The sequence below is a fragment of the Eptatretus burgeri genome, chromosome 5, assembly GCF_056783735.1.
Source record: "Eptatretus burgeri isolate ZD-2024b chromosome 5, Ebu_testis_v1, whole genome shotgun sequence".
Taxonomy (NCBI): domain Eukaryota; kingdom Metazoa; phylum Chordata; class Myxini; order Myxiniformes; family Myxinidae; genus Eptatretus; species Eptatretus burgeri.
This window is the reverse complement of record NC_140965.1, coordinates 74,028,975-74,056,896: the sequence shown is the minus strand read 5'-3', so window position 1 is coordinate 74,056,896 and position 27,922 is coordinate 74,028,975. Positions and strand designations below refer to the sequence as shown.

At 43.4% G+C, this 27,922-nt stretch overlaps 1 protein-coding gene across 15 annotated transcripts in view; it reads right to left on the bottom strand.

Annotated features, from left to right (window-relative positions):
• The window catches only part of LOC147026699 (uncharacterized), a 506,204-nt gene that overhangs the window by 52,072 nt on the left and 426,210 nt on the right, over positions 1-27,922 (bottom strand). For all 15 annotated transcript variants that reach the window (XR_015058478.1, XR_015058480.1, XR_015058479.1 and 12 more), the window contains 8 exons: positions 23,171-23,278; positions 22,742-22,795; positions 22,594-22,647; positions 18,155-18,208; positions 16,077-16,130; positions 15,881-15,934; positions 13,958-14,011; positions 13,195-13,252 (listed from right to left, as the gene is read on the bottom strand). Coding sequence is in view for 12 of the 15 variants with exons in the window: in XM_085882416.1 (XP_085738542.1) it covers positions 13,195-13,252; positions 13,958-14,011; positions 15,881-15,934; positions 16,077-16,130; positions 18,155-18,208; positions 22,594-22,647; positions 22,742-22,795; positions 23,171-23,278 (490 nt within the window). In the remaining 3 variants the exon portion in view is untranslated. The remainder of the gene's footprint in view (positions 1-13,194; positions 13,253-13,957; positions 14,012-15,880; positions 15,935-16,076; positions 16,131-18,154; positions 18,209-22,593; positions 22,648-22,741; positions 22,796-23,170; positions 23,279-27,922) is intronic.

Genomic DNA, 27,922 nt, shown 5'->3' with positions numbered 1-27,922 from the left:
AAAAACAACAAAATTTTGCTCCTCTTTATTTTTATTTCCCTTTTATAATTGTCTCCCTAACCCCCTTTATCGTCTTTGTCTGGCTAACCTATCCTACTCCCAACCCTTACATTCCCTCTCTGGAGGGGAAGAGGGAGAGACTAGCGTCCTGTCTCGAGGCCCAACGAAGCCTCAGAATGGCCTCCTCAGAGTTCAGCCATCTACCAAGGAGAGTCCAGCGGCCTACAACGAGCGAAGGGATGGATGGTGCGAAGGGGTACATCTCGTAACTACCCTAACATTCATTAACCTGAAACTACCCCGGGGCTTTCCAAAAACGCCTCACACTTAACTATCGGTTCTAAAAACCATGATTCCCATCACCTGTGTTGGTGTCCATTATAAATTTGGGCCTTGCCCTCAAATTTTCATTCGTGCCCTTGCACAATTTCCTGGCTGGGCAGCGTGGCTCAACTGGCAGGAACTCCCCCTCTGCCGAACTCTAACCATGGCACCCCCAGGCCCGCAGGCTGCCTCCGAGCCTAGCTGCTCCTTACGACGCGGGGGGGTTGCCCTCTCTGGCATTGCCCCCCCTCCGATGCCCACGTGGCGTGTTGATGCCCCAGATCCCTTACCGAGGGTCGCCGGTGCCAATTACACTTCCCCCGTGGCATTCTGGCGCTACGGGTCCCGTTTCCGACGGGACGCCCGTGCCCACTACACGATCCCGGCCCCTCTTGGGCCCTTGGCCTACTCTGGCCGACTAGTCCGGTGCCCGGGGTGCCCACTAAACAAAACTCACCTTTCCACAGCCACGCTCCCAGCCAGTCTATGAACTCTTGCACCCCTCCAAACGGTTTCGTGCCTTCTCTCGACACCAACAAAACGACCTCCTTTTAATAAATTTGAATAACCCACTAGCTAACATTAAACTGACCCCGGGGTCACTTGGGTGGGAATCACTCCGCCCCCCAACCAGTCATTCACACCATGCATACCACATTCACTCCACTCGCACACTTGGGCCCACTGTCCCACACTCATTCCTCACACACTTTCCATTTCACAACTCACTCCAACACTCTATACTGCCATTCTTCTAACTAAATCCCCTGACTAACTCCTGCTCCCTCGTCATCCCTTAAAACTCATGCACGTTCCATTTACTCTATGTAGCTAAGCTACGTCTCCACTATACATTTCCAGTCTGTCCATGTTTCCAAAAATCCAAAAATTCCATTTCCTAAATGTAAACTAAAATCCCTCCAACTAATCCATTCCACGGGCTCCATGAGGTACAACCCATGTCCCCATGAAGCCGGTCTCACTAACTCTAACCCATCCGGGTAACTAGTACTTCCTGTGCCCGCAAAAAGGGGGTCTTCCACCCCTTGCCTGGGAATCCTGTTCACCCAAAGCGAGGCTTGCTTTTCTCAACTTTTTTTTTTTTTCATAATGCGTACCACCAGCACGGCAGTTTACAGCCGTGCTCTTTTTCCGTGACGTCATGGCAGCTGCTTGCGCCCCACGCACCTCATCCCTCTTGGACGGTACCATCCGGCAGGAATTCCCTTCTGCCGGATTCCAAACACACGTGCAGCCGTGACGTCACTCTGTGCATCTCAAAGCAAGCCCCGCGTTTTGAGGGGTTCCCCACGAGAACACATGTGCTCTGCTCGTCGGAGCTTTACAAACACGCTCGCATGGAGAACCCATCCGGTCCAAATTCCGAATCCAGCCGAGCTTCTGTCCGTCTGCGGGATCGGCTAGTATCCACCGCTAGCATTTCTGGACCTGGTTTCACCTGCGCAGCCGCGCACGTGGCGCCCTTGTGCGTAGCACAGCACGGACCCCGCGCTCGCTGCTGTGCAAACCCGGCACCGTTCTCAATTCAGCTACGGCCGCTACTCGGCCCTTGTCCTTCATTTGGTCCCGTCGTCGTCGCCGTTCAACGCACACACTCCTGTGTGCCACGACGCTCACACACTCCAACATGGCACTCGGACACGGGGATGCGGTTGCGTTCTCCCGCAGACCGACTGTCATCTCCCTCACGTACAGCGACCTCACACACGCTGTCTCTCTCACACATCGCCTTTCACTCACTCGTGCCGTTTCACTCACACGTGCAGTTTCCCTCGCACATGTGGTTCCACTCACACACGGTACTTTACTCATACACGGGCTTCCACTCGCAGAGGGGGTTTCACACACACACGCCATTCCTTCCACACGTGGTGCTTCTTCCACACACGGAGTGCTGGGAAGCACGCACCCCGGCACACTCGTGACCACACCACTCGCACACGGGGTCTCTTCCACACACGGTGTGTGTTTCAACATGCCCGCTGCACTCACACCTTTCACCACACACACCGGGCCAATCACACAGGGGAATCGTGCCACCACAAGGGTTCCTGGGGCCTCCATACCCCCCAAGCTCCTCGTGCACCTGTCAACAGCACTCGCCCCCTCTAACTCGCTCGGCACGACCGAACTCACCTGGTCGTGATTCGCTTCAAGGGAGAATAGCGTCTCCCTCCGTTCCCGAAGGAGGCTATCCAGCTGCTCGCACCGGGTCACGAGACAGTCCGCCAACTCGCCCCCATTAAGCCTCGCTACCTCTGTTTGTGTGTGTGTGTATGTGTGTGTGTGTGTGTGTGTGTGTGTGTGTGTGTGTGTGTGTCCGTCTTTAACCCCGTCCAATTCACCCTCTATCTCCCGTGTCTCTGTCCATTTTATTTCTGTTGTCTCTGCGTGTCTATTAGTTTCTGTTTCTTTCTGGCTCCATTTTCCTTCCCATCTGAGTCGTTCTTCCTCTCTGAGCCCCATTAACTGTTCGTTATCTTTCCGGAGTTTTTCCATCTCTGTGGACAACAATTTTGCTCTCTCCTCGAGTTGATTAATTTCAAACTCATATTGTTTTTGTTTCCTTTCCCACTGTTCCTCTCGTTCTTCTTTCTCCAATCTCATCGTTTCTTTCAATTGGCTTAGTTCTTTTTCCCGTTTCGTTCGTTGTTTGTTCTCTATTTCCTCGCACTCCAGCCTCACCTTTTCTTTCAATTGGTCTACCTCAAATTCATGTTATTTTTGTTTTCTATTCCACTGTTCCTCTCGTTCTTCTTTCTCCAATCTCGTTTCCTTCAATCGACTGATTTCTCCTTCCTGCTTCATTCCTTGCTCCTTCACTTTCTCCTCGTACTCCAACCTATTTTTTCCTTCTGTCATTCAGTTTCAAACTCATACTCTTTTTGTTTTCTATCCCATTGTCTCTCTTGTTCCTCATTCTGCAATCTCGTTATTTCCTTCAAATGAATGATTTCTTTCTCCTGTCTGATTCGTTCTTCTTTCATTACTCTTTCCTGCATCTCATTCTGCAATCTGGCCTTCGCTTCCAGCTGTTCGATCTGTACAGTGTGGTTCCTTAACGTTTCATTCTCTGCTGTCGTTCTTTCTTCTCTCACCATCCTCAACTCGTTTTGTAATTCCCTCTCTTTGTTTTGGTGTTTCTGTAACTCAGAAGCTTTCTTTTCTAATTCCTTTCTCATCTCCACACCTCTTTCATATTCTTCTTCCAAGTTCTTCCTATCCCGGGAGTTACCAATTCGCTCCTCCTCCTTTCTTTTATTCAGTTCGCTCGCCTTTTGTAACAAAAACCCACGCAACCGATCTACTTCCGTCATTTCCCTATGTAGTTCCTCGACTGTGCTGGCTAATTCCTCTTCCAGCCCCCGAACTCACTCTTGTGCCTCGTCCAATTGTTGTGCTTCTCCATGAACACAATCGTCCTGAACCTCATCTGCGCGCCACTGTATCTCATCCAATTTAATGGCAAACGAATGTAATTCCTCGACATATTTATCACCACACTTCCGCTGCCCCAAGGCATAAGACACTCGTTCATGAAGTTCGGCCATGTACGCGTCGTCGCCCTGCCTCGCCTGCCATGCCCCCGTGGTTTGAACCCGTGGACGGAAGCGCTTCTGCCGTGCCGCGCGGTTCGTAGCGCTATTAATAGCGGCCCGCTCATGCCTCGTGCCATGCTGAGGTGCGGCCGCACCGCCATTTTGCGACTCCGTTTTTGGTTGCCGGTAAAGTTCCTGCACAGGCCGCTCCCACTGACGACAATCCGTGGTGTGATTATAATGAAACGAACCGTCCCAGGCCATGGATCTCACATTCAAAAACATTCCTAATCCCTCCTGCCCCTGCTCACCTTGGCTGAACATTTTACGTGCTGAAAATAAAATTTATAACGCTCGTAATTTGGGCACACGGGGGGGGGGGGGGTTGCTCCGTATACCCCTGATCCGACTCCGTGAATTTTGTTACAGAGGCGGAGGGGGCCGAATCGCACTCCTGACAACCAGTTGTTACAGGCCGGGGGGTCGGCCGCCAACCAACCGCTCTGAACGTAGCCGCAAGTCGAGTTGGCCCGACCGATCGCCCGGATTATAGATCGCCGCCTGGATAACTCCAAGTGACGGGTCCTTGTACAAGAACCGAAATACGCCAATCGGCAGATCAAGTGGGGTAGGGTCGATTGCCAATCTTCAATGTACCTAAATACCCACGTGATCCAACTACAGGGGTATTCTACCCTCGACGGAACTCATACGGAACAAACCGCCGAGGCGAGCTTGTCCATGCGCGATTCCGAGCGGCGTAATCGCCGAGAACCGTCGGTCCAAATGTCCCCCTATTACGGGAAACCAACGGCTTTCGAACTCCCAACACACAAAATGTTCAGTCAATGAGGGAATGGACGCAACGAGCAGGTTTACTTTCACACAAGGACATTTATTATAATGAAACACGTACGCAATTAAATAAGGAAAAACACGTATGCAATTATACAAGCAACAAAAGCACGACAAAATAACTACAACCGTCGACTTATTATGTACAGTCATTTACACTTAACAGCAGTTCCCAACTTATTAGACGGGCCCACGACACACATACGCTCGCGCGCGCGCGCACACACACACACACACACACACACACACACACACACACACACACACACACACACACACACACACACACACACACACACACACGAAATGGTGGCTAAGGCCTTTAATCACGAGCTCCAGCTCGGAGGACAGGTGAGCTGAAACTCAGAGCTTGACTCGAACCTTTCCACCTCGTGTGGTCTTCAACTTGTCCGGACCCGGGCTCCAGCGAGAGCGAGCTGGATCCAATCGCCGCGATCCTTCCCGAGCTCCCGCGAATTCTCCCGCGCTTCTCAACACGTGCCGGTGAGACGAGGCGCCGATCCTTCCTGTCGATCGTCGCTTCCCCGAGGATCCAACTCCAAGAAGAGGCCGATGCGTCGTACCAAGCCGGGAAAAAAAATGGAGAATGAAAAGCTCCACTAACCAAGAGGAAGAGGAAGAAGAGGAAGAAGCCTCCACTCGCAGCTCGAGCCGAACAACCGGCTCAAGTTCCTTCCAAAACAAAGCAGCAGCCGAAGCTCACTGAGCCAGCCGAAGCAAAAAGCTTACGCCTCCCACGGGACTCAGCACACGAACTCTGCACACGGGACTCCCACAAACTCTTTACACGGGACTTTCACGAACTCAGCCCTACCACGGGACTCCCACGAACTCAGCCCAACCACGGGACTCCCACGGGAATCTTCACGAACTCTGCTACGGGACTCTTTTTGAACAAAGAAAAGATGTCCTCTTTATCCTTTGCACCCCCTCCCCCGCACCCGGCGTGACTCATGCCCTCGTGATCCACCCCCCCCCCCCCGCTCAACCACGGGTGGGAGGGAGTTGTTGACGTCACGGGATGGCAGGGTTCTTCTTCCTCTTTGCAGAAGAGGGGGAGGGACGTCTCCATTGTTTCGTTCCCTAACTATTAAATCGATCCGTAGCGCATCTAATCGATCTCTGAACATTTAAACAATGGAAGGTGAGCTATCGAGGGAACATGCACATATTGACATTGCTGACTAAGGGAACCTCTATGTTGTGTGCAATTGAATTCCAAATTCGTAACAGTATTTTTAATTAAAGTTCTGAAATTTGTAGAATTTGTTCTTCACTTGGAAGTTGTGGTCACGATGTGTAAATAAAGATGGAAAAAGTCTGATTTAATATAAATGAATTCCAGGCTGTAAGGCAAAAAAGGTTAAAATTTTGAAAAGGAGGTACAGATTTTCTGAAGGCACTGTATACATACACAGCTTTTTATGTAAAAAGGCTCCTCTTTTCTGGAATGGTGATCATGAACTTACATTATTTGTCACACCAGCACTTGCTGCAAGGGTCCTGAGCAATAAGAGGCACCTGCATCCACCCCATTTTGGCTTATTTTATATAGTTCATTTATGAGGATATTTTAACTGGGAAATAAGATATTCCAGTTAAAAAAGTACTTCTGGCTTTTAATTCCAATCTGGAAGATGCAGAACTGGCAACTGCAACAAGTTTGTGTCAACTGCATTACGACTGCATTATCAGCCAGACAATTATTTTTTAATCACTGCCAGCCCATGTTGGGATCCTAGGGTCCTGAGTTCAAATCTCGCTCGGCAGTTGAATTAATACCAGGTGGGGTTGACTCAGCCTGTCATCCTTCCAAGGTCGGCAAAATGAGTACCAGCTTGCTGGGATGATTGAGCCATTCCAGTATCCTGCGTCGGGGTGGAGACCCATTCAGGATTGTGCCCATTCGCCCAGCAGATTGCTTTGGCAGCACCAACGCTCTGTACAGAGTATGGTCCCAATGGATGGATGGATGGATGGCCAGCCAATGCCCTGGGAATGGAATCGATCCATGGATGTGTCTCTGGCTCACTGGCCAATATATTTCCGATCATTAACAGGTCCTTCACTATATTGAACGATGCCTTTTTTATTGAAAAAAAAAAGAATCAAACATTGCAACAAAGCCAAGGACGTGTATTTGGGCTCCAAAATCGAAATATATGGTCAAACAAGGCTTGTGAAACAAATACACATGCACCTTAGCCCTAAGGCCAAGGCTCAGGGTTCTACAAAAATACACACACCTTTGCCCACAAGGTCAGAATGCATGGTTATACTATAAACATTAGGGACCACTGTTCACTAAGGATGTGCACCTCGGCCCGATGGCCAAAGTACACAGTCCAACAATGTTCGTCAAACTAATATATGCATCAATACAAGCACTGCAGCCTGAGAGCCAAAGCACATGGTTAAACACATACACCCAAGCTCACAGGATCAGAATGAATGGTCATACAATCATTGTTTCGGGACAACTGGCCATCATGACGACAGTACCTTTTTTTTTAAACATGAAACATTAATTTTTTTTTTCATTTTTTACATGAAAAAAAGATAAAGCAAAATAATCAAACATTGTAATAAAATTAGGGGCGTGCACTCCGGCCCCAAGCCCAAAGTACACAGTCAAACAAAGCGTTCCAACTGGTGTACACATGTACTTCAGCCTAAAAGCTGGAGCACATCGTTAAGCAAATATACATTCCAGCCCACAGGGTCAGAATGCATGGTCATACAATAACTGGGAACCAATTGGCCATCTCTTTTGAGACAGCCTTTTCAAAGAGCAGGTTTCGGGTCGCTGATGACTTCGTGTGATTCGAAGGTTGTAATCACATTAATAATCGTTGGGTATTTATTTTCTTACATTTGAAACTCAAAAATATGCTAAAATTAACTTTTAAGTCAAAACTTTTGTCAGTGATCGAAAAACAGACCGGAATTTACCGAAGATGCTATGATGTCATGTTCTCCGAAAACTTCGTGAACATTCGGAAACAGCGTGTGAACAATGTCAAGATGAGAATAAGACAGTGATTTCAGTGGCGATGAAATTGAGTGTTTTCATTCTGATATTGACGAGGACGAGTCGGAGGATGATGGGAATTTATACTATGGAGTTTCTGGCCCTGAGCCATATAAATTTGAGCCACTTGCAAGTGCAAGAAAACGGCCTATTTCGTGTACAAGTGGCAGGACTGACTGCCCGGCAGTTCACACTGACAGACTCCACCAGACAGATTGGTTTGTAGATTTTCATTTTCTTGTTCGATGCATAAAATAATGTTAAGTTTGATTCGTCTGTGACTTGATATAATAATTTTTAACCCTCCAGTCACTCAAGAGTCAGAAATCGAATAAATCGTCGCTTTTTTCCAGCCACCTTGTCAGTATGCTGAGGAGAGTTTCCTCGCTTGAGAGGTGACACAGTGTGAGAAGATGAAGCAGGAGCCAGTTGAGGAGGAGAAGGCTGAATGGTGGGCACAGTGTCAAGCTTCAGTCTCACTTGAGCAGTTGTTTTGAAACCGAGCTCACTCATTGCGTTGCCTTCGTAATCCTCGGCTGTGAAATGGTCACCAAAAATGACAAGTCTATCCAAAGGGTCCTCTTTACACGTTTTCTTTGGGGGAAAATTCACCCGTTTTGTTTGTACAAATCTTATCCACTGTCGGCAAATGTTTGATTCCTTCGGGAATCGGTGGAAGCGATTTCCCGTTTTCCAGCCATTTTCACAAAACATGACGACACACGTACGAGGCATGATGTACAAATATCCAAATAACGTTGTTCTACAATAATTCAAAACAAAAAAGGATAATATAGACAGCTGCAAGCTCAAAAAATAGCACCGCAAAGTGGACGTAACCACTCAGCCCCTTGACGCAAACCAATTTCAAGATGGTGGCCATATTGAAAATCGCAGCATGCCCATTTTGGAAAGGAACCTTCCTCTACTCAACCCCAACACACCCAGCAAAAATGGATTTAATCGGACAAGGCGTTCTCCTCGAAATTGACGGAAAACAATTTCAAGATGGCTGCCGTGGCGGCCACAGTGAAAATCACAGCATGCCCATTTTGGAAAGGAACCTTCCTCTACTCAACCCCATTATACCTCGCCAGAATAAAATCAATGTGTGAAGCCGTTCTCAAGTTATTGTCCGGAAAACAAATTCAAGATGGCTGATCTCGCCGCCATATTGGATATCGGATTGCGCTGAATATCGAAAGGAACCTTCCTCTAAACACCCCCATTATATCACACAAAAATGAAATCAATAAGTCAAGCCGTTCTCAAGTTATTGTCCGGAAACCAAATTCAAGATGGCTGCCCGAGCCGCCATATTGATATCGCATTGCACTGATTATTGAAAGAAACCTTCCTGTACCCAGCCCCAATACACACCGCAAGAATGGATTTAATCGGACAAGGCATTCTCCTCGAAATCGACGGAGACCAATTTCAAGATGGCTGCCATGGAGGCCACATTGAAAATCGCAGCACGCCCATTTTCGAAAGGAACCTTCCTCTACTCAGCCCCAACATACCTTGAAAAAATAGATTTAATCGGACAAGGCGTTCTCCTCGAAATTTACGGAAACCAATTTCAAGATGGCTGCCATGGAGGACACATTGAAAATCGCAGCGCGCCCATTTTCGAAAGGATCCTTCCGCGACTCAACCCCAACATACCCTGCAAAAATGGATTTAATCGCACAAGGCGTTCTCCTCGAAATCGACGGAAACCAAAAGTTGACAGACGGACGCCCGGACAACGCCTATGACGACAATACCCCTTTTTCAGCCCAATTCAGGCTGAGGGGTAAAAAAAAGCGAACGAACGGCCCGCTGAACTGCACACTTCTTCAATGAGCGAGTGAGCGTCCGCTTTGTTTTGGAGAATGTGACGTCACCATCCATATATGGCACGCTGCTGTTTCTTTTCAACAGCCTCGAGAAATAACAACTTCGGAGTTAAATTTCATTAATTTTCCCAACAGTAGGGCAACCACAATAGTTTGCATCGAACTATTTAATGCACATATCGGGTGTCCCCAAAAAAATATACAACTTTTAAAATGCTTTGTTTGATCCTAAAAAAGCAGTAATTTTGTCACTAATGCTTCATTTCTTGTTGCAGAGACCCTGAAGTTTATTTTGATACCAAGCAAGCGCCAGAAAAATGCCAAGACTGATCGTACAACAACGGACAAAAATTGTTGAACTTTGGCACCAGACGAAAAGTGTCATACAGGTGCAACGTCTTTACTCGAGACATTTCGGTATCCACTTGCGCCATGCACCAAACTTTCGGACAATAAAGTGCACCATCGCAAAGTCTACCAATGTGGGGACCATCTGTGACCTTCACAAGGGTCACAGTGGTCGGAAGAGGACAGGTCGTAGTGAAGAAAATGTGGAAATGGTGAGACAGGCGATCGGTCAGAGTCCAAAAAAATAGATTCGACGACTTTCTGCCAAGACAAACATTCATAAGAGCATCGTTCAGAGCATCCTTCGCCAAGACATTCATGCCTTTCCATACAAAATTCAAACGGAAACGGTGCTTACTGATCAACAGAAACGCAAACGACTGGACTTGGCAAATTGGTTCTCAGGAAAGTTGGAGGAAGATGCAGACTTCCTCAAAAAAACTTCACATGACGGACGAATGCCATGCTCACTTGTCCGGGGAGGTAAACAAGCAAAACTTTCGGTACTGGGGAACTGAAAATCCTGGTAATGCATCAACTGAACTGGTGCCCCAATCTGTTCTCAAAGTCACCATGTGGGTGGCGGTTGGTTGGTATGGGATAATTGGTCCATACTTCTTTGAAGATGACCAGTGACACACTTTCACGGTAAACCAGAGGAACTATCGTGAAATGATTCAGGAATTCTATCTGCCTGAGCTGCGTACTAAGGCCCGAAGGAGAAACAACCTGATCCAGATGAGAACCCAGTGGTTCCAGCAGGATGGGGCACCGCCCCATACAGCCAGGGAAACAAGGCGTTTTCTCAACCAACATTTTGAGGGCCGCTTTCTCTCCCTCTACGAAGACGTTGAGTGGCCACCGTATTCCCCTGACCTTACTCCTCCAGACTTCTTCTTGAGGGGGTATCTCAAGGACAGGATCTATGGAAACCCTAGGCCTCAGACTCTTGATCAGCTGAAGGAAAACATCCACCGAGAAATCCAGAACATTCCTCAGGAAACGTTTCCCAAAGTGATGGAGAACATGACAACGCATTTGCAGGCAGTGATCGGACAACGTGGAGCCTACATCGAACATGTGGTCTAAAAGAAAACGACGATTATATACCAAAATTTAAATTTTGGTGGCAATTTTGACATTGGTACAATAAACGTCAACCTTTCAGCTTTCCATCCAGCCATATATCTTTAAAAAATATACATGTTATGACCATCCTCTTTACAGATGAAAAGTTGTACATTTTTTGGGGACACCCTGTATAATCATATTGATAAATTTTCAGAACATGTTTGGTGACCTACAACCTGCTCTTTAATATGAAAATGGGGGAAAAAAACATTGCAACAAGGTAGAGGATGTGTGCCATGGCTCCATGTCCAAACTTCACAGCCAGAGTCCAACAAAGTTTGAGAAATTAGTGTACTTCTGTACTTCAGCCTGAAGGCTGAATCACATGGTCAAATGTGCATTATAACTCAAAGGACCAGAATGCATGGTCGAGCACTAACTGCGAGCAACTCATCACTATGACAGTGTTTTATTTTTTAATAAAAAGGTTAAAAAAAATGAAAATACCTCTTAACTGCAATAGTCATCATGAACCCTTGTGGACTTAACCGTGCACAAGTAAGAGATTATTGGAAACATGGATGCTTAAATGTACCTATCCAGATACAAATATATTCTGTACAGTACTTGTAATTCGTTATAAGGTTAGAGTTTGTCCAACATTCAAGTGATTGTTGCATAAAGGAAATAATTAACAAGGGGTGGGCAGGATAAACTAAAAGTGAGCACTCGCCTCTGTACCGTCCAGCTTGGGTTTGAATCCCAACAAACTTAAAACGGTCATCCTGGTGTTTTGCATGCAAGGCAAGGCATCAACATGTGTGCCGTCCCGGACATTAAACTGAGTGTCCCGTCTGCCAGGATTAGTTTGTGGATGTCAAAGCTCCCATAGTGTCCTTCATGAAGAGGAGACGAGTTATCACCAGCACCCTGGCTAAATTCCAAATTCCTACACACTCTGTCGAGTATCATCAATGGAGTGGTGACCCATCCCACGATTGTAACTTAGCTGTCAAACTGCTTCAGCAGCACCAATGATCTGTGGAGAGCATGCTACTGTACATAATGATGATGATGACGACGAGTTATATTTCTAATATGGCTTTTAAATGCTTGTGACTTCACTCTATAGTAGTTTATGAGCGTATCATTGTGTACACATTTGAATGGGTGGCCTTTCCCCCCCCCCCCGTATCATAACTATATGGAGTACTACCGTACTCGGTACTACATGATTTATTTAACAAGTTGTATTTCTAAATTTTCCCCTGTTTTGAGCCGGGATGCAGGGATCCTTATTGTTTCGTAGTATTTTATCTAAATATTGTCATTGCAATGCATTGTCCAGGCTATCAAAATAAGTCTCTGTTGATTTAGACACCAACCAACATGTAGAGATACAGGATAAATCCCCATTCAAATTGTTAAAAAAGGGAAAATATTAAGTGAAGAGCTCTCACAAATTGAACAGAATACGCTTCCCATTTGACAATATTCCATACTCTATTAATCCAATATGGTAGGGCTGATAGGGTTGATGAGAGTTCTGGTGCTGTCTACAGTCTTCTGTTTGCATGATGACATTCCTGGACCTGCCAGGTACATTGGCCAGCAAATCCATAGCTACACATCTTTCATACAGAATACCGTGTTCATCTGCAATGACCCTGTACCGCTTACTCAGTGAATGCACTTTCTTTTCACTCTTAATTCAAATGACTTCTACCTGTTGCAGTTAGGGATCATTGTAATCATCGATTTGAATTACACATATAGAATGAAATGGGTCTGTGAGGTGGCTCAATCACAGATGCATGCTTGCCACTTGAACTATCGGTCTTGATTGCAATTTATTTAGATTTAAATCACTTTAATTGCTGTCTCAGGGCTGTGTAGGCAGAATGCAGGTTCTCACATGAACCCTTTTATATGGGAGATCAAAGCTGGCTTTTCTGTTGCCTGTGATGTAAACTTGAAAGTAGAAATACAAAAATTCTAAAAGGCAAGGAAAGACTATGTAGTCCCAGCATGCACACGTCTTAATGTACAGTAGTAGCTTTAAAATATGATTGACAACCTTTATATTTTAGAAGAAGCACAATTCTGCACATTTGTTTCATCTGAAATGAAGCAATGAGGAAACTTGCCTGAAATCCAATGAGTCCTGGGAGTCCTTTATGACCTTGACTGCCAGTCTCACCCTGTGGATATAAGATGCTGATCAGCATGTTAGGCTTTGGTTGGGAACAGCTCCAGCAAAGGTTACCAAACACAAGAGGCTCATAATGGTTCAATAATTATTTCCTATCATTCGCAGCTCCTTTATTAACCTTGATGGAAAATTAACCAAATCACTTGTATATCTATCTACTCCTGATCTTTTCTTGCTCCCCAATGTTGTAATTTCTTGCCCATCAGTGTTTGATTTGGAGTTCACTTCATTAATCTATGACAAGTAGATCAATCCAAACAATATGAAGTCCTTGGAAAAGCTTCCAATCGAAATATGTTAATAATCTTGGTGGTGGCTTAATGGTTAAGGCATTTGGTTGAGGATTTTAAGGTCTTGAGTTGAAGCCGCAGCTGTGCCAGAATAACACCAGGTGAGTTGACTCAGTCGGTCATCATTCTGAGGCTGGCAAATTGAGTACCAGCTTGCTGGGAGTGAGCCAGTCGAGTATCCTGTAAGAGTGGCAATCTATTGTGACCTCGAGCAAATTAAACTGCCTTGGTAGTCTCATGTGCCTGAGGGTGCGAGGAGGATCACCCATCCATCCAGATATGTTAATATTTATCATCATCGATGTTCTTACAAACTCAGAATCTTTCAATAACATATTTATTAGCATAAATAGAGGGAGTATTATGTCATGAAACAGTATTATATGAATACCAGTGACACTCACAATATCTCCGCTGGTACCTGTTCGACCAGGTATACCCACGCTCCCTGGAAAGCCCTAGGCAGACACAAAATGTCATTAAAATAATTTAGCTTTCAGTTAGGTTTCTTGCCTTGACCTGGATAATGTTGTTAATATCTCCAACTTGAGAAACTTTTACTCTCGGCCATTCAATAAATAAAGTAAAATTTAAACTATACTTTAAATGAACATCAAACTTAATTGAGCTCAAAGACTGTCTTCGAGCATGTAGGTTAAATACTCGGAATAATAGCCACAGAAGCAAGATATCTCATGCATAATGTAATGAGCCATAAGTACATATGGTTACAAAATTGCAACATTTTGGAATGTGCTATATCCTTTTAAGTCTTGCTCCGAAGGGGATGTGAGACGATTGCAATGCACCTGCCTGTCTGTCTGTGTGCGTAACCGTCTACATATTTTCGATTTAAAAATGTTTTTCTCTGCAACCGCTTGTCGATCGATGTGAAACGTTAAACATAGGAGGGACTCCCATGGAAAATTTTTTTATTGATAACTCTGATGTCATCGGTCACATGGTATGGTAGCCATATTGGATTAAAGGAAAAAATTTGGACATCTTTTTCTCTGAAACCACTCAATGAAAAAAAACAAACAAAAACGGCATATGTCAACTCCCCATGGGGTATACAGGGTGATATGATTCAACCATAATTGGTTGAATCGAAATCCTTTTCTGAAAAATCTGAATCATCATATATCTCATCTTCGACCCGATGTGAGTGAAGAATTAAATTAATGTCATCGGTCATGTGGTCTGATGTCCATCTTGGATGAAAATAAAAACGTAAAAAGAAGAAGACTATCTTGTTCTCCAGAACCACCTAATAGATTAATGCAAAACTTCAAACACATGATCGATGAGCCATGGGGAATATATTTTGGTTTTTTTTCATATTCACCTTCATTGACGCAATTTAGCCTTAATGTGCACAAAAGTGGTCGTTAAATATGCTAATAATTAATCAATAAAGCTACTGATAATGGCAATGTATGTGACATAATAGGGTATGTGGATGATACGGGTATATGGGCCATAATCGCAGCGGGCCATAATAGTAGTGTGTTCTGTTAACGACCGTATTTTTGTTCAGAATGAGCACACAATGCGAGAGCATGCGCACTGTGAGTGCCGCTCTCGTTTTGTCCATGAGTTTAATTTATTGATGAAAAAAGTCACTGGCATGTGAAGTGGTTTATAACTCACAACAACCATCATCTCTCCCCTTCTCTTTGCCTACTTCCTGCACATAACACTTTGGGAATTGTGTCAGTATAACTTATAAAGTCATTGTTTATGACATTCCAAATAAAACAGCAATATGATGTATTAATAAAGGTATTTTAGAAGATTAGCAATGGTCTGGTTTATAGATCGGTGCAATGTTGAAACAAAAGGAATTATTTTGTTTCTCTTTTCTCATTATCTTTGTGCACCCCCTATAATGTGCTCATGGACACCCCCCTCCCTCCCTTTCCCCTGGTGTAAAAAAAACTTATCGTCCATTTAGTCACTGCAAATAGGCAATGTAAGTCAGCTGGTCATGCAATATAATATAATTTGTGTAAAACTGCTGCACCTATATTTGAACAAATGGCAACGTTTTTTTTATTATTATAAGCAAACCAGAAATGTTTATTTCAGACCTACACTATAAATGGCAAAAGAGAGTCTGGGACGAAATTACTAATGACATTTCACATTTCACTCAACACACCAAAGCAGTGCACAATTTAAAGGCAATGAGCAGATTATAATGAATGATGCCATTCTGGGTTCTTTGCGATAAAGACATTTATAGAAACCTCCGGTGACATGATTACAACATTCGCCAGAGCAGAAACGTGAGATTTATCGGCAAAAATGTTCTGCTTAATTACCTGTAAACCAGGCAAACCTTCCTTTCCAAATTCTCCACGAGGACCGACTTGACCCTGGATAGGACAAGCGAACACAATTCCACAGGATGAGACATTATGTGGATTTCACAATAGACCCATATCACAATGAAAAGGGAACCTCAAACTGAACCCAAACATCACTAGGGATGTCACATTAATTTAAGTGACGACTTACGATTGCACCTTGGCGTCCAAGGGAACCTCTCGAACCTCGTTTTCCTCGGCCTCCCTGCAGGTAAATTTGTGATAATTTGGCATTGTGGGCACAGTACCCCCAATTTGTTCTTGAGAGTCATTTGAAAGGCAACATAATTCAGACGTTCATGATCACAATGTGGATGGAAATAATTTAACCCCATATGACTTCAACAAGCACAAAAAGCTTATTTTTCATTGTTGATCAACAGTTTTAAATGACCTGTCTGCCGCAACCTTTTTATCATAGGCATAACATTTCAAAGCTAAAATAACTTTACTGTGAAGGTCTTCATCTTAATTTTACTGTGAAGGTCTTAATCTTTGCAGGTCTTAATCTGAGTGACGAATTGCTATTGATTGGCAGCTAAATTTAAAGGATGACTACACAAGAGAAAGCTCAAAATGTCATCTGGTCCGCAGGGTCAAAAATCAGTGACAACTGTTCAACGTAATTACCTCAGTTAATATGGCAAGGATCCTCCCTCCCTATCAAGTATTATGAGGTGGTTTCACAAGTTTATGGAAACAGGAAGTATGATCGACAGGCTTCGAAGTGGATGTTCAGGCGTTTCAGAAGAATTTGTGGCTAACGTTCAAGAGACCTTCCACCACATCCAAAGAAAGTCTATTTGTCATGCCTCATGTGAACCCCAGCTACCAAAGTCAACAGAACACAAAGTTCTATGCAAGAGATTGCGGCTTCATGCATATAAAGTGCAGATAGTGCAAGCTTTAGAACGGAATGACAAGCCATGACGCGATGAGTTTGCATGTTCCGTGCTGAACTTGATTGATGAAGTCAACAACCCCCTAAAAAGTGTTTTGTTTTCTGATGAAGCCACCTTTCACATGTCAGGACGTTATAACCACCACAATGTGTGTGAATATGGGGGTTTTCAAACCCCCATGAGTTTCATGAACACAATTGTGATAGACGGCTCAAAACTCAAAGTTTGGTGTGGACTTGTGCACAATCAGGTGATCGCCCCATTTTTCTTTGCTGAGCGCAATGTTATGGGAATTGTGTATTTTGATATGCTGGAAAATTACGTTTTCCTCCAGGAGAAGAACTGCAGCCATTAGTTAATTTTTAGCAAGACGATGAGCCACCACATGGGAGTTTGTTTGTGCCTGACTTCCTTGATGAGAACTTCCCCGGTAGATGGATTGGATGTGCTGGATTAGTCCCCTGGCATCCATGATCTTCCGATGTGATGCCCTTACAATTCTTCTTGTGTGGGTATGTCAAGAAGTGCGTTTTACAAACTTCTGTCGCTGACATTGAAACACTGAATGCAAGAATAACCAGTTTTATCAGCAGTGTGGTGATGAATATGTTGGACAACATGTGCATCGAAGTGGATTATCGCCTCGATTTGCTACGTACCGCTAAAGGTGCACATGTTGAGGTGTACTGAAGAACACATGAAACTTTATGAATTATTTGACAAAATGCAAAAAAACAGTATCATTTTATCTCTTTTGGTTTGGTTGTAATATGATTTTACAACCGGAAAAATATTTTGCGGACACGCCACTTGGTTTCGTTGAGACAAACTCATTCCTGGGGTTGGCAGGATAGCTTAGAGGTTTGCACACTTGCCTCTGAGCTGTCTAGCCTGGGTTTGAATCTTGACCCAGTTATAAACTGCCATCTTGGTGTTTCACAGGCAGAGTGATTCATAAATGTGAGTGCTTCTCTTGGATGGAAATTAAACGGACCATCCTGTGTGCCGACATTAGTTGATGAAAGTCAAAGATCCCACGGTGTCCTTCGCAAAGAGTAAGCGAGCTCGTGCTTTGTACTGGCGAGCCTTTGCACTGTCTGGACAAATTCCAAATTGCTCCTCTAATCTACAGGGGACAGGGGGCACTGCACCAGTAGTACTGCAGCACCCTCTGCAAGAACAGATCCAATCCCGCCACAACATGCTTTATACAAATGACGATGACGGTAACTCATCCCTGATTGCTTGACTCATATGAGTTTCCTCAGCCTGTTAACAAAATACAAAGTTCACAAAATAACAACCTGCAGCAGCTATCATGTTTTACCTTCTTTCCTTTCCTTCCTTTAGATCCAAGAGTCCCCGGTGTCCCTTGAGTTCCCTGGTGAATAAAGAAGAAAGCCGATACCACAATGAAAATCCCTTTCCATGACAATTCACGTATGCTTTATTATTATGCAACATTGTACTCAGACGACTAATAAAACACTTCTATGAGGGCAGGGTATACATAAACATGAAACCCCAATTACTGTGTCTATACAAAATTATAACAATAGTTGGTTGGCCTGAGATTAAATTAAAACAATATTCGTGAGTGTTCCACCTGAACTGTGGCTCTTACGTGGGGAACCCAGGTTCAAGTGCCACAGACCATAGGTTTATCCATTGTCTACTAATCTTGTAATTAATGGAAATGATGTTTATCAACGCCTTTGTACTGCATATGATATATTTACGAACTCCTTCATGAGCCACAGAGCAATGTTTAAGAAAATGTAATGGCACCGTGATTGCTCCAATTTCCCAGGTCATTGCCTCTCAGTCTAAGGCAAATCATCGTACCATATGCGATCCCGAAGGAGACATTGAGCCAGTATTAGCTCTTTGGCTTTTAACTCCACTAATGTCTGTGGCTAATGGCATGAGATAACAAGGAAGATCTTTATGAACACTTCCTCTGGTCTCTCAGCTGAAACCTTTTTAGCATACGAGCAGGGGTACCTGTCATTGCCCGGTGCTGTTCTAATCCTGTTGACATTATGAAGCAATCAAATTTTGTTTTTTATATTTTTTGTTGGGGTCTAAAACATTTCCCCACACCGACTAAGGAATAGGGTCTGAGATCATTAAATATTATCCTTCACGTAGCTATAAAGGCTTCAGCATGATAGAGCGATAAAAAAGAAAAGAAATTCAAAAAGAAAATTCAAATTTTTTTTTTTGCCTGAAACATTCCACAGCACTCAGTGATGAACCTCTGAAAGTTTGATGAAGATCTATTGGGCTATCTTTGAGGAAAATGGTGACAAACACAGACAGACAAAGAGACAGACAAATATCTCTCTTATAGTGTAGATCCCCAGTAATAACTTCAGTAACCCACTTGGATAGCTCAAGACTGACCCCCTATAGTCTTAGCTACGGTGCCTAAAGAAAGTCTACACCCCCTTTCAAAATTTTCACCTTTTGTTACCTTATAGCCTGGAATTAAGTTGCATTAAATCAGACTTTTTCCATCTTTATTTACACATCGTAACCCACAACTTCCAAGTGAAAAACAAATTCGACAAATTTCAGAAAATTAATTAAAAATATAAAACTAGAATATCTTGGTTGGATGAGTGTTCATCCCCCTGAGTTACTACTTGGTGGAATCACCTTTGACAGCAATTGCAGCTGTGAGTCTGTTGGGTTAGGTCTTTACCAACTTTGTACACCTTGATTGGGCAATATTTGTTCATTCTTCTGAGACTTTAGATAGCCTTTTGGGGGCCCTCGAGGTGCTGAATGAGGAATCGGAGCCGCTGGGATTACGGATTTCTTTGGTCAAAACTAAGATCCAGGCTTTCAATGACATATTGGATGCTGCTATCCTGTCTGTGTCTGTTTGTGGTGAGCATGTTGAGGTCGTGGAGAGATTCACTTACCTTGGCAGTGACATTCATGTCTCTGCAGGCTGTGAGTCAGAGGTCAATAGACGTTTGGATCAGGCCTGGGGAGTCATGGATTCACTGGATCATGGGGTGTGGTGCTGCCGGTACCTGTGCGGGAGGACGAAAGTCCGAGTCTTCAGGTCCTTGGTGCTTCCAGTCTTGCTCTATGGATGTTCAACTTGGACTCTGACCAAGGATCTGAGATGGAGACTTAATTCCTTTGGTACCAGGTCTCTTCGGAGAATCTTTGGCTATCGCTGGTCGGATTTTCTGTCCAACGAGCAGTTGCTGAGAGAAACTCGGATGGGATTTGTTACCTGCATAGTCTGTGAGCGTCAGTTGTGGCTGTATGGACATGTGGCTCATTTTCCTGATGATGATCCTGCTCACCAGATTCTCTCAGCGAGGGAGTCTCGTGAGTGGAGGAGGCCAGTGGGCCGACCACGTGCCTCATGGTTGCAGCAGGTTGACCAGCATCTCAAGGAGATGGGGATGGGCCTGTCATCTGCCTGGGGGATGGCCAGACGGAGGCCCCTGGAGTACCGGTGGAAAGTGGATGCAGCGACGCGCTGTTCTGGTACATGCTCCCATACCTGACCTGACCTGACCTTCTGAACAAAACTGTTCAAGCTCAGTCAAGTTGCGTGGGGAGCGTAGATCGACAGCAATATTCAAGTCATGCCACAGATTTTCGATTGGATTTATGTCAAGGCTCTAACTGGGCCTCTCAAGGACATTTATCTTTTTGTTCCTTACCCACTCCAGTGTAGCTTTGGCTGTGTGCTTTGGGTCGTTGTCATGCTGAAAGGTGAACTTCTGTCCCAATTTCAGCTTTCTTGCAGATGGCAGCAGATTTTCTTCTGACATGTTTCTGTATTTTGCTCCATCCATTTTCACTTCTATCCTGACAAGTGCTCCAATCCCTGCTGATGAGAAACATCCCCACAACATGATGCTGCCACCACGCTTCACAGTAGGGATGGTGTTCTCTGGGTGACGTGCTATGTTGGGTTTGTGCCAAATGAAATGTTTTGCATTTAGGTCAAAATGTTCAATCTTGATTTGGTCAGACCAAAAAACCTTTTGCCACATGGCTTCAGAATCTCCGGAGTAGTTTATTTTGCATATCTCAAACGCGACTCAAGGTGGGCTTGTTTGAGTAATGGTTTCCTTCTTGCCAACCTACCATACAGGTCAGCCTTGTGGAGTGCTTGGAATATTGTTGTCACATGCACACAGTGACCATTCTTTGCCATAAAGGCATGCAGATCTTTAAAAGTTGCCATTGGCCTCTTGGTCGCTTCTCTGATAAGTCTCCTACTTGCTGAGTCATCCAGTTTGGAGGGACAGCCTGATTTGGACAGGGTTTTGGTGGTACTATATGGCTTTCACGACTTAATGATTGTCTTGGCTGTGCTCCAAGGGATAATTAAAGGCCTCTAAAATATTTTCATCAGCATCCCCAGATCTGTGCCTTTCCACAACTTCATCCCAGAGGTCTTTTGAAAGCTCTTTGGTGTTCATGGTTCAGTCTTTGCTGTGAAATGCACTACCCAGCAGAGAACCTACAGGAACAGCTGATTTTATTCTGAAATAATCAAAATCACAACAATTTAATACAGGCAAATGAACTTGGTGTGTGATTTTGAAGGTGATTAGTTCCACCTGAGATAATTTACAATTGCTATTATAAGGGGGGTGGACACTTATCCAACCAAGATATTCTAGTTTTGTATTTTTAGTTAATTTTCTGAAATTTGTGGAATTTGTTTTTCACTTGAAAGTTGTGGCTCATTTATTTGGGGCAATACATTTATGTTGTCAAAGAGTAGTTCCGAAATTAGGAAGTAAACATTATGAGTCAATCAAGGTTAAACTGGATAATTTTATAATAGAAAGTTGAAAGTTTACATTTTTCAAATAAAAGTCTTCGAATTGTTTTGGTCATTGGTGAATTGGCAGTCACATGGGTGGGATTCAAATGTAGAAAATAAAAGTATAATTGGAGACATACCTCGGATGTAAGGGGAAGAGGAGATGAAGGGAAGGGGGTGGGGAGGGGGGGTGAAGAGGTTGATCCACCAGAAACCTCATGCGCTGTTTAAGTGTTAACTAAATGCTGCCTCTGAATGAAGGTTATTCTTGATGTTAGAAGATATGGCGTTCAAGGGACAATCTTGGATTGGAAAGAAATACTTCCTGCATTCAGATTGAAGGTTAAATGTAAAGATGCTTTGAAGACCGTTTTAATTCAAAGCACAATCGATTTGGAGTGAGAATATTATCATGTGGAAGTTGGTGTTGGTGCAAAGTGCTCATGGCGAGAAGGGATAGGCAAAAAATTGACATTTGTGTGGTTTACTTATTTGGCATTCCACATGTTTAATGTATTTATTGTTATTTGGTGCAAATGTAACCTTTACAGAATGTGTGTGTAAGGTTATCAAATTCTATAAAGATGCATAAAGACCATCATTATTTTTTTCTTCCCAAGACACCTCACACTCTGCTGGATTATTGGAAACAAACAAGATACTTTCTGTTTGGTATAAGCTTTGAAAATCACAAAGATATACAAGGACCTTCAACACAGATGGAGGCCTTTAGGCCCATTAAGTCTGCACAATCATACACAAAATGCTCCATCAGTGTTGTATAAAACAGTGGAGACAAAGTTTCAATGCAAACATTAAACAGAAAAGGTTGGGGGCAGGAGTGGGGTCAGTGGGTTTGGTGGTGGCAGGGGTCAAAATTTCAACCATATTTGCAGACATTAAATAGGTGACTCATCTTGCACGTCCAAAAACTTATTGGATTTTTAAAAACAAACCTGCAATCCTTTTGTGCCACGTCTCCCTTGTTGGCTTTGGATACCTGGCAAGCCCTGACGAGACAATCCCATGGAAATTGTGGGGAGCATAAATCAAGGCATTATTCCATGAAGAAAGGCATCAGACTCAAAACTATCGGTGACCCACCTTTAATCCTGGCAAGCCCTTTGGACCACGAATGCCTTTTGGTCCAGGTATTCCCTTGTGGGAAAAGAAATGCAGATGTGAAGTGAAATACAGTACATTGGAAACTATTTTTTTTGGTGAGGAAAAGGTGACCATTTCTAAAAATATAAATAAATAAATCTTGTTTCAATAGAAATTGTATAATGGAGGAAATTTCTCTGAAAATTATTTGATTATATAATGGATTGGATGTTTCTCATGAGTGTATGATGACTCCATATCATTAACTTATCCACATCACTTTTGTACTCCTATTCCTCAATATTATATATTTATTGCCATTTGTTTCCAAGAAGAATTTTTTTTACAACAGAACTTCATTGTGCAATGGTTACAATTCATGCAATTGTTTTGCTTTGGAAACATTTCCGCCATCATTTAATGACTTACCTTCCTGCCCATCGTGCCGATGTCACCTTTAAGGCCCTTTAGCCCAGGAGAACCCAAAGGGCCTAAACGACCACGTACACCTGCGATACCATGAGAGCCTGCTGTACCCTGCGGAGCACGGATGTACAAGACAAATAAGCAGATATTTAATACAAACCCCCCCCCCCCCACTATTTTCACTGCAGAACACATGATGCCAACTCAGAAAAAAACTGCACATTGTCTCTGAAAACAACATAGGCATATACCTCCACCATTGAATGCTGATTATGAAAGCGAGTTATCACACCAGCCTCGGTGGCGTAATGGTGAGAGTGTGTCTGATCTGATCTGAGTCTGGGAGATTGGTGGTTCAAACCCTGGACGAGCAACACCAAAGATTAAAAAAAAATGTTTGTACGTGCTGCTTCCTTGCTTGATGCGGAGTGTCCGAAAAGGATTGAGCAAGGACAAACAAGAATACGTCAGTAATAATAGCGCAGGCTTTGATGGGCTTAATGGATTCCTCCTGCATCGAAGTTCCTTGTAAGGGACCTCATTCTTCCACACACACACACACACACACACACACACACACACACACACACACACACACACACACACACACACACACACACACACACACACACACACACACACACACACACACACACACACACACACACACACACACACACACACACACACACACACACACACACACACACACACACACACACACACACACACATATTATAGATATATACAGTATATCACGTTCAGTGAAGATGAACTAAGTGTGAGCTGGCAGGACAGCCTTCCAGAAATATGTGTATTCGAGCTGTCTAGCTTGGATTTGAATCTCAGCTCAGCTATAAACTGTCATCCTGGTGTTTCACATTGAGGGAAAATGTATATGTCGTCCCTTGGATGGACATTAAAGTGGGTGTCCTGTTTGCCAGCAACAGTTGGTGGAAGTTAGAGATCCCACAGTGTGCTTCAGGAAAAGGAGGGAAGTTATCACGAGTAACCTGAACAAATTAAAAATGCCTGTCATGATTACCACCGAGAAGGCAAAGGCAAACCATCCAGTGTAATCCATGGTGTTGCTTTGGCAGCACAGAACCTGCCTTTGTGCAGAACACTAGAAAGAAGAAGAAATAAGTGCAGAATATGAAGGCAATAAAAATATCATCGCCATTCAATCGGTCAATTAAAACATTGCATGACTTTGCCTTGTGTATACTTATAAAAGGCACTGTTTGTGTGTGTGTGTGTGTGTGTGTGTGTGTGTGTGTGTGTGTGTGTGTGTGTGTGTGTGTTTGATTGGTATCTACATATGTAGGTTTCAGAATGTGGAATGGAGTCCTCCAAGGGTGGGCTCAAAGTATCCACCTTCATTTCGGTAAGGGGTTACTATCCACGGACCAAGCTGAAGTTTTTTTTGCATATGTGGGTTTCAGAAGATGGAACGGATCCCTCCCAGGTCTCGAAGTATCCACCGTCGTGTGTGTGTGTGTGTGTGTGTGTGTGTGTGTGTGTGTGTGTGTGTGTGTGTACCTGCAAGTTGTTGCTGTTGCCTGCTATCTCCACATGTGGATGGGTTTCAGGAGGTGAAATAAAGACCTGTCAGGCCTCAGTGTGTGTGTGTGTGTGTGTGTGTGTGTGTGTGTGTGTGTGTGTGTGTGTGTGTGTGTGTGTGTGTGTGTGTGTGTGTGTGTGTGTGTGTACAAATGGGGTTTCAGCATGTGGAATGGAGTCCTCCCAAGGTGGGCTCAAAGTATCAACCTTCATTTCAGAAAGGGATCACGATTCATGGACCAAGCTGGGAAGTTTCTTTGCATGTGCGGATTTCAGAAGGTGGAACGAATCACTCCCAGGTCTCCAAGTATCCACCGTCGTGTGTGTGTGTGTGTGTGTGTGTGTGTGTGTGTGTGTGTGTGTGTGTGTGTGTGTGTGTGTGTGTGTGTGTGTGATTGTATATATGGGGTTTCAGAATGTGGAATGGAGTCCTCCAAGGGTGGGCTCAAGTATCCAATTTCATTTCGGTAAGGGGTCACGATCCACGGACCAAGCTATGAAGTTTTCTGTTTTCAAATATTTGTGTCGAGGGTTCTCTTTCGGAGGATTACTGAGCCCAGGACAGCTTCCAACTGCAGTTCATTTGTAGTGATGTTCCCAGGGATGGTTTCTAATATTTCTGTGAGGTTCTTTGTCACCACTGGGACAACTTTGCCATTCTTCAGCTTCCAGGATCTTTTCACTTCATGCTTGAGATCTTGGTATTTGGTGATTTTCTTGATTTCTGCATCGTTATTCCAAAATCACCGAAATGAACACCTCAATTAACAATGCCTTTATATCTTTTTTTGCACCTAAGTATGATATCTGGTCGCAATGGCTTGTTTTCGATATTTATGCCCAATGGGAGCATAAAGTCGTACGTGAGTGGTACTTAAATGTTTTCAGTGATTGTTTTTGGTTCATTTTCCCACAAATTTTCTGGAACTGGAATATCAAAGTTTTTGCAGATGTGCCAGCAGATTACCTTACAAACTCTGTTGTGTCGTTGTGTGTCCAGCTGTTCTGATATGTTTTTTGTTTTTTCGTGTTCGGTCATCAAGCGTCACATATCATTCTCTTTGTAAACCCCACCTCCACCCCTCACCTGTCCTTTTTTTACCTCCTCTCCCCCACCCTTTTCTCTCACTCGGTCCCCTCCTCGCTCCCCCCTCCTCAAAATGCAGCACTCTCCTTCCACACCTCTGTCGCTCTCTCGCTGTATCAGCCTGTGTGTGTGTGTGTGTGTGTGTGTGTGTGTGTGTGTGTGTGTGTGTGTGTGTGCATGTGTGCATGTGTGTGTGTGTGTCTCATGCACCCCTTCCTCCCGCAGTTAATAGCTACATTTGGGGTGGTGTTGCTCTCCCCACCTCCCCCCTAATTCCCCTTCCTCGATTCTCTTTGCCTCCCCTTCCCCCTCTCACCCTACATCTGCCTCCTCTCTTTCTCTACCTCTTTCTCCCCCCCCCCACCCCTTTTTTGACCCATCGGTGAAGCGACAGGTTGTATTTGCTTGTGCAAAATAAAGTTTATTTTCTTGAGTTATTAAGATCCTGAAACTTATCTTTAATAACAATGATGATAAACTTGATTCAATAACACGATGACGGTGTTGACGATAAAGAGGAGTTGATGGAGATGATGGTATATAGCCATTATGGCGACCTCATTCTTACCCAGAAAAACATGCCATGCTATATCATGCAACATATATATGTATGTATATATATATATATAAATATATTTACAGTATATAAATATATATACATATATATATATATATATATATATATATATATATATATATATATATACATATATATATATATATATATATATATATATATATATATATATATATATATATATATACAGTATATCACGTTATATATATATATATATATATATATATATATATATATATATATATATACATATATATATATATATACAGTATATCACGTTATATATATATATATATATATATACATATATATATATATATACAGTATATCACGTTATATATATATATATATATATATATATATATATATATATATATATATATATATATATATATATATATATATATATATATATATATATATATATATATATATATATACATACATACATACATATATATACACAGTATTCAAAGCCTGGTGTTGGAGCAGTGGTTAGGGCAGCGGCTTGGGATCCAAAAGGTCCTGAGTTCAAGCCCCGTTGGGCCACTGAATTAATACACCAGGGGGTTGACTCAGCCTGTCATCCTTCCGAGGTCAGTGAAATGAGTACCAGTATACTGGGCCGGTGTATACCCTGGTTAAAATAGGTGTACCATATCCCTGTGTCGTAAGAGGCGACCAGGGTTGCGTCAGGAAGGGCATCCGGCGTAAAACATGTGCCAAATCACTTTGTGGATCACACGGATGATCCGCTGTGGCGACCCCGAACGGGAGCCGCTGAAAGAAGAAGAAGAAGAAGAAGATATATATATATATATATATATATATATATATATATATATATATATATATATATATATATATATATATATATATATATATAGACCGTTTTTACAGCCATTTTTCCCTGCTGTGCAGGGGTTAGGCTTTTTTTCTTGAGGAAATGTTTTATGGCCGGATGCCCTTCCTGACACCAACCCTGGTCACCTCTAACGACACACAGGGATATGGTATACCTATTCTAACCGGGGCATACACCGGGACCAGTACACTGGTACTCACTTCGCCGACCTCAGATGGATGACAGGCTGAGTCAACCCCCTGGTGTTAATTCAGCAGCCAACGGGGCTTGAACTCAGGACCCTGGGATCCCAAGCCGCCACCCTAACCACTAAGCCAACACCAGGCTTATATATATATATATATATATATATATATATATATATATATATATATATATATATATATATATATATATATATATATATATATATATATATATATATATATATTAGTATTAATGCCCGGCATTGCTCGGGCTTTATTGCAAATTTCCTGAATAGCTGTTAGCGGTGAGTGGTTAGGGGTTAGTGGTTAGCGTTTAGGGTTAGGATTGCAGTTAGGGTTAGGGTTAACGGTTAGGGTTAGGGTTAGGGTTAGGGTTAGCTGTTAGGGTTTGGGTTAGCTGTTAGGGTTAGGGTTAGTGTTAGGGTAGCTAACCCTAACCCGAACACTAAACCAAACC